Raw genomic sequence first — 8,083 nt, 5'->3', positions numbered from 1 at the left:
CATTAGTGTTAGCCTTGGTAGGATAAACCTCCTCAGGTCTATCCAACAGTTGTGAAGATTCTAAACTAACACGAGTCTCATAAGTATCTAGTTTATGGATAATTATACAAAAACATATTAGATATAACATGAATCAATTATGTCCTTTTATACATTTAAAATAAATGTCAAAATGTACATCAATCTGATTAGAGATAAGGGCATACATTGTCTAACACTAGGTATGTGCAAATAACGGGTTTTAGGTTCGAGTAGCATTGTAGTGTTAGACACATCAAAATGAAATCTATGATAGATGATTGGCTAAATCCAAGAATTTAGGGTTTAAATTTTGTGTGATTGGTTGTTTAAGGATTTTGTTTCACATGATGGAGTTTGAACAGGGATCAAGTATGTTGTTGTGGCATAATCAAGACCATCAAAGGGGAATCATGTAGATTTAACGATGGATTTATGGTCATTTTGGATAAAATTTGGTTTCTTAGGATTTTGACATGTTTTAAAGTGATTGGTGTAGTCTAACCGGGCATCTGGAATGTAGGAGATGGGTTAAGGAAGGTATCAACCAGAAATTGGGTGTTAACAGCTACACCTCTTTGTTTGAGGTAGTGAACTACTGAACAACAATGAAAAAATAACACTTAGAGGTTTTTGTGTGGGACAAGAGATTAGGGGAGGAAATTTTTCTACTAGAATTTCGGTCAAGGTCAAAGTTGATATAGTGCAATACCCTTGCTTAGAAGGCATAGTTCCATCCCAAGCCTCAGTTGGCAAATGCAACTATCACACAAACAATAAAGTGGTGTCATCCAAGAAGAAGTCATTGATTCGTTTGTTTCTTCTTTTGTTTCTTTTTTTTTTGGGCAACTTTGGTCACTTGACTTAATTTTAATATCAGCTTTATCTTAAGATTTCTAATGATGGGTTATTTTTTTATACCCAATACATTGATTTGGTTTGGTTGTCTAATGATTTGATTTCACTTGACAATTGGATTGACTTTGATTTTTGATACCCTAACTCTTTATTTTTCTTCTTTGCTTTTAATAATTTTTATCTTAACTATATTTGATAATTTTGAATTTGACGATTTGAATACTTGTAACTTTGGAAAACCTAATTTTGAATTTTGCCATTTAATGAATTTTGAAATTTGACGAGTCTTATTCTCGATTTTTGGTAACTTGGATATTTGATTTTTTTATTTAATTTGACAATCCGATTAATTTACTTTGATAAATTTGATTTTTAATATTTGAAAAATTTGATCATTTATGCTTTTGATATTTGATGACCTTAATTTGATAATTTCAAGGTTTGTTATTTGATGAATTTGATAACTACGATATTTGATGAATTTGATTTGATAATTTCGAACTTGATAACTTTGATATTTGTTGACCTTAATTTGATAATTTCAAGGTTTGTTATTTGATGAATTTGATAACTACGATATTTGATGAATTTGATTTGATAATTTCGAACTTGATAACTTTGATATTTGTTGATTTTTAATGAATTTGGTATTTTAATGATTCAATTTTGATTTTTGATATTTAGTGAATTTATTTGATAACTTAGATGAGTTTGATAACTTTGATATTTGATTATTTGATTTTATTTTTTTATATTTGATGAATTTGATATTTGATATTTGATGATCTGATGAATTGGATAATTTTGATATGTTTGATATTTGATGATTTGATGACTTTGATATTTGATGATTTGATTTTGATAAATTTGATATTTAATGAATTTGATGAGTTTGATGATTTGATTTTTATTTTTTAATATTTGATGAATTTGATGATTTTTGATTTTGATATTTGATATTTTATGAGTTTGATGACTTTGATATTTGATGAATTGATCTTTGATTTTGAATTTTGATATTTGATATTTGATATTTGATATTTGATATTTGATGATTTAATTTTGATTTGATATTTGATGAGTTTGATGATTTAATTTTGATATTTGATATTTAATGAATTTGATAATTTTTATACTTGATTATTTGATATTTCTGATGAATTAGATAATTTGGATCTTTGATGATGGTATTTGATTTTTTTTTGAATTTTATTTATTATTATTATTACTTTTTTTGGAAAAATATTGTGGATGCATAGCCTTTGAAGAGGAGCGAGGTCAAGGTTAACTCTGTCCAGTCATGAGCCCTTAAATAACCTTGGTCTAACTTTAGTCTTGTTGTAATTCTTTGAATTGGGAGGTGTATCAAACACTGAAGTAAGGTCTCTTATAGAACTAAAGAAGGAGAAGACTTTGCACTCATTCAAATAGAGGAGAGAACATGCTAACGATAGGATTCCCTAGCCTACTGATAAGCTGGACCCCCTTTTTATTATTTTTTTTTCTCTTTTTTCTTTCTATTTTTTCTCTCTCCTTTTGCCCTTTTTTGCCCTTAGTACCTTGATCGAAGTTTTCACCGAACCTGGGTGTCACCTAATTGTTGAGCACCAAAGCCATTACTAGTTTTCATCCAGGTAGGATAAATTTGATCTTGCCATGACCTGGTGCTTTTACTTAGAGTGCCCTTTTGGGTTTTCACTTTACCCTTCTAAGTCGTGTGATTACTTGTTATTTCTCCCCACTCACTCCTTCTCTCATCATTGCCACAAGGGGATTGGGAGACACCTTCTTTGTCATCCAATTCCACGTTCCTATTGAAGGGATGGGAGATCCATCGAATGGATGGCCGACTCCTACAGGAAGGTTGGGTGAAATTTCAAAATTTTCTTTCTCTCCCATCTGTGAATTGCATTCCCTAGGTTAGAAAATTACACTTTCAAGGTTCATTCTTGAATCCAAAATTGTACTAGATCTAAAACTGAAAGAGAGTGAGGGATATACCTGATACAGAGTAACAGTAACTCCCAACGCAGGTGTTCATACCCAAAGAGAAGACCAAAACCCGCTTCCACTGAAGATGACATAGTGTGTAGTGAAACAGGATTAGCAGGATTGTTCTTTGGCAAGAACCTGAATTCTTCAGTAAGAATCAAGCAAGGGTTGGTGAGCACGACTTCAGGTTGTTTCTTTTACCAAGAAACAATATCAAGAACCTTTCTTGATTAGATCCATAAGTGGAGATCAAACTGAGTAGGGACGAGAAGAATTGGGGAAGAATTTTGTAATTTTCTATTGTGAAATTTGAGGAATTCGCTCCTTATTTATAGCCTTCTTGGATCAACCTCCTGATCTAATTAGGAGAGAGTTTCTTAATCCAAATCTTATATTTGGATCTGGACTCTTAAATGGATAAGACTTACCTTATCCTTCATCTAATCCTAATTAGTTTAAAACTGAATTTGCCCCCTTTTAATTAACTAACTTAAGCCCAATTCGAATTGGGCTTTAGGCCCATTAAGCTTATGTGCTCACTTACTCCTTAACCTACTACCTAGTTGGCTCTCTTTGTATGGCGTGGGACCCTAACATTGATCTACACATCAGCCACATGGGTTTAACTCAACCTTTGTTACAAGGCCTGGTCAAATTCATTGTAGGAGACAGTGAATCCTTGAGTCCATCACCATGGGCTCTTAACGGGCCCAACATTTATACTAAATGGTTCTTAGATCCAGCCACCTTATGAAAACCCAAGAACTGTGGGCAGATGCAAGATTAGCCCATCAGGTATTACCCTCAATGGTCTTACATTTAACCTCTACCTCTCAGCCCTTAATGATCAAACACTGCCTGACAAGAGAGGACCTCTCCCTTGATTGCAAGGTACAGTGCTACACTCTCTATTCACATGGATCCTGGGAATGAAAACCATTTGAAAACATTTTGAAACCATAAAATATAAGTATATCTTTATATAAATATATTTTACAAAACCAAATTTCAAACATATTTGAAATCAACTACCAGCAGTTTAGGTTTCCATCAGAGCGAGTGCATTCTCCAATCATTCACTTTGTCCAGCAAAGGGGCTGATCCTATGACTATGATCACCCACTCAAGTGAATTCTCAGACTGTCCCAACATACCTAGGTTTTGACCCTCTCTAAGGATCTCACTAATTGGCATATCAAAGACAACCCAATCTGAGACCCAGTGCAATATCATAATCGAGTCTAGGGGTCAAGTGTAACATTCCAGTTTTGCCCATCTATCTCTAAGGTCTAGGGCAATACTAAAATTTGGTCAAGTTCAAGGTTTCAAGAAAACCCACACTGCATGTACCTCAGGTCTCACCCTGGTAGCTGAGACAAGCCACTCTAGCCAACTTAGCGACACATCAGTGTTAGCTTTTGCAGGATAAATTCCCCAAATATATCCAACAACTGAGAATATTCTAAACTTACACAAGTCTCATAAGTGTCCAATTTAAGGGGTAATTACATAGAAACATACCAATCATAACATGAAACAATTATGTATTTTTGTACTTGTACTCATTTATAATAAATTTATTAGTACATCAATTTGATTGGAGCTAAGGGCATACATTGTCTAACAGAAATGTGGCTAATGCACAAGGGTTGGTGGGCTGCTATCACAACTTGGTTCATGGGTTATCAGGAAGCTGAAATTCTTAAAACCTTTTTAATTTTTCCCTTTTCTTCATTTTTTTCTCTCTCTTTTTTCTTCATCATCTTCTTTTTTTTTTCTTTTCTTCTTCTTCCTATTTTTTTTTTCCTTTTTTGTTTTTCTCGCTTCTTCCTTTAATTCCTCATTCTCTTTTTCATTTATTTTCCATTACCTTTGAGGACTGCTAGTATCCAAATATTGGGACATTCAAAGAAAATGTCACGAAACTCAACTATCTAACTAGTGAGTTATTATAATTGTACTGGACAAAAGGAAAGGTAATAGAAAATGGCCAAAGATGGCCTCCCTTTACTTCATTGATAAAAATTGATACATGGAATGGATTACAATTTAATCATAATACTTTTTCACTTGATCTAAGTTGATTGGATTTGGGAGGTCTTCATTATCCATTTTGTTGAGTATTAGTGCTCCTCCAGATATCCTCTTTTTAACAATGTAAGGGCCTTTATAGGTGGGAGTGAGTTTGCCCCTTGTTTATGGTTGATTCGGAATGGTTCTTTTGAGCACTAATCCACCCAGTTGAATGTTTTGTGGTCATACCCTCTTATTGAATGCACATGCCATTTGCCTTTGATAGGCTTGAGTATGGGCCATATCTCTTAGTCATGATTCATCTAAGAAGGCCAACTTTTCATAATGTGCTTGGACCCAATTTATCTCTAGGATCTCTGATTCTAATATCACACGCAAATATTGCACTTCAACTTCTACTAGTAGGACTATCTCCATTCCGTACACCAAAGAATATGGCATTGCCCCAATTGATGTCCTAACTGATGTGTGGTAAGCCGAAAGAGCATATGGTAACATGCCTTGCCAAGACTTGTAGGTAAGAGACATCTTCTTCAGAATTTTTTCGATGTTCTTGTTTGTAGCCACTATTGCTCCATTCATTTGAGGTTGATAATGGGAAGAATGCAATTGCTTAATCTTGAAATGATTGCAGAGGGCTGTGACTTCTTTTCTAACAAAAATTTTCCATTATTTGAGATGATCTCGCAAGGTGCTCCATATCTGGCACTTATGCTGCTCTTGATGAATTGAATTGTCTAGGTCATTGTTGGATGGGCAATGGACATTTCTTCTACCCACTTAGCAAAATAATCAATGGTGAGGAAGAAGAAATTATGCCCATTTGTTGTAGGTTATAGTGGACTGACTATGTCAATTCCCCATACTGAGAAAGGCCAAGGTGTAGCGAAACAATATAGTTCTGAGGGAGGGGTATTTATCTTTTGATCAAAGACTTGACAAGCATGACATTTTTACACTTGTCGACGACAATCCTAATCCATTGGTATCCGATAAAACCCCATTCGGATTTGGCCAACATATGCCCATTCATGTGAGGGCCGCATATGCCACCATGTACCTCCTCCATCTTTCTTTGTGCTTCTTCTTCATCTAAACATCTCAACCAAGGTAATCCTGGGGACTTTCGATACAATATCCCTCCTGCCATGATGAAATGCCCTGCTAGCCTGGTTATAGTTCTTCTCACTTTGGGATGTGCCCCTTTTGGAAATGCTTGGTGCTCCAAGAAATTTGTGATTTCATAGAACCACAGTTTACCATTTGACTCTTCATCTTCTATTGTGATTTCTAGTATGCTGCTCATGTAGGCAGGCTCTCTATCCCAACTTAAATCAATTGGTTCTACCACCATGTTGGGAGGTGAATGCATAGCTGATCCAAGGGAGGCTAAAGCATCTGTAAAGTGGTTGTCTTCTCTAGGCAGGTAATGGATGGAGATGCAATTAAACTTCTTGATCAACTCCTTGAGACAATTATGATACAATGATAGTCGCTCATCTCGTACTTCCCAATCACCCTTGACTATTGACCAAGAAAGAGTCTCCATAAATTTTCAATTCATCGATGCCCCAGTCTAGTGCCATTTGGACTACTCTTAGGCATGATTCCCATTCACATGTATTATTGGTGTTGGGAAAGTCCAAAAAGATAGATAAAGGGAAGTGAGTGCCTTGGGGTTTTACAAGGATCATTACCGCTCCCCATCCATTTTGGTTTGATGCTCCATCAAAGTATGCCTTCCACATTTCACCCACTTGTTTTTACAAAATGGTTTCGTCAGGGAAATTTGTTAGGATTGCCTCATACTCCAAGGTAGGGTTATCAGCTAAATGGTTTGCAATAACCTTTCCTTTGATTGCCTTTTGTGTCACATACTTGACGTCAAATTTATAAATGAGCATGATCCAATGAGAGACTTAACTAGTAACTGTAGGTCTCTTGAATAGATACTTGATGGGGTCCATTCTAGATAAAAGCAACACTGGGTGGGCTAACATGTAATGATGTAGCTTCTAACAGGCCCAGACAAGGGCTAGACATGTTTTTTCTAGCATAGTGTACCTTGTTTCATAGTCATAGAATTTCCAACTTAAGTAGTAATTCTCTTTCCTTTTTACCATTCTCATCATATTGCCCCAGTATGCATCCAACGAAATCTTCCTGTACTAACAAATACATAAGCAAGGGTTCCCTAGGTCTAGGGGGACCTAATACTGGTGGATTAGTCAAGTACTCCTTAATTTTGTCAAGTGCTTCTTGACAGTCTTTGTTTCATTTCACCGGGATGTTTTTTCCTTAGCAACTTGAAAATTGGCTCGCATATTGGTGTAAGTTGCGCTATGAATCTACAAATATTTTGCAATCTTCCTAAAAAAAACTTCTGACTTCCTTTTCTATTTGGGGAGGAGGCATCTCAACAATTACTTTGACCTTAACAGGGTCAATCTTAATCCCCTTTCAACTAATTATAAAGCCTAATAGCTTACCTGATGATGCCCCAAATATGCATTTCTAGGGATTTAACTTGAGGTTGAATTTCTTGAGTTTTTCAAAGAGCTTCTTAATGTCCTTTAAATGATTCTCTACCTTTTTGGACTTGTTAATCATGTCATCCACATATACTTCAATTCTCAGTGTATCATGTCATGAAAAAGCGCTGTCATTGCTCTTTCATAAGTTGCCCCAGCATTCTTAAGCCCAAATGGAATGACCTTGTAGAAAAAGGTTCCCCTTGGTGTTATGAAAGTCATCTTTTCTTTGTCCTCCTATACTATTTTGATCTGGTTATATTATGAAAATCCACCCATGAAAGAGAACATTTCATGTCCTATCATCTCATTAAAAAGAATGTTAATGTTTGGTAAGGGGAAGTCGTCCTTGGGACTAGCTCTGTTTAAATCCCGAAAATCCACGCACATCCTGACCTTCCAATCCTTTTTAGGCACTAGTACAATGCTGGCTAACCACTTAGGATAAGTTGCCACTTCTAGAAATCCCAATTCGAACTGCTCCTTAACCTATTCTTGAATTTTTAGAGATCACTTTGGATGGAGCTTCCTGAGCATTTGCTTTACTGTCTTTGCATTGGGATATATGGGTATCTTATGTACCACCAAGTTTGTGTCCAATCCTGGCATGTCTTTGCAGGACCATGCGAACATATCCCTAAATTCTTTCA

General features: G+C 35.5%; 1 protein-coding gene across 1 annotated transcript; it reads right to left on the bottom strand.

Moving 5' to 3' along the window:
- Positions 1-5,818: 5,818 nt before the first annotated feature.
- Positions 5,819-6,451, bottom strand: LOC148871730 (uncharacterized). The gene has a single exon (XM_088970056.1). It carries the CDS (start codon positions 6,449-6,451, stop codon positions 5,819-5,821), a length of 633 nt encoding a protein of 210 aa, XP_088826182.1.
- Positions 6,452-8,083: the final 1,632 nt, after the last annotated feature.

The sequence above is a fragment of the Nelumbo lutea genome, chromosome 2, assembly GCF_056320005.1.
Source record: "Nelumbo lutea isolate HS-2025 chromosome 2, American lotus-T2T, whole genome shotgun sequence".
Classification (NCBI taxonomy): Eukaryota; Viridiplantae; Streptophyta; class Magnoliopsida; order Proteales; family Nelumbonaceae; genus Nelumbo; species Nelumbo lutea.
Note: the sequence above shows the minus strand (reverse complement) of the source record. Positions and strands in the feature narration are given on the sequence as shown.

Excerpts from the sequence above, each read along its gene's own strand:
- LOC148871730 (XM_088970056.1), bottom strand. The coding sequence starts at position 6,451 with ATGGAGACTCTTTCTTGGTCAATAGTCAAGGGTGATTGGGAAGTACGA.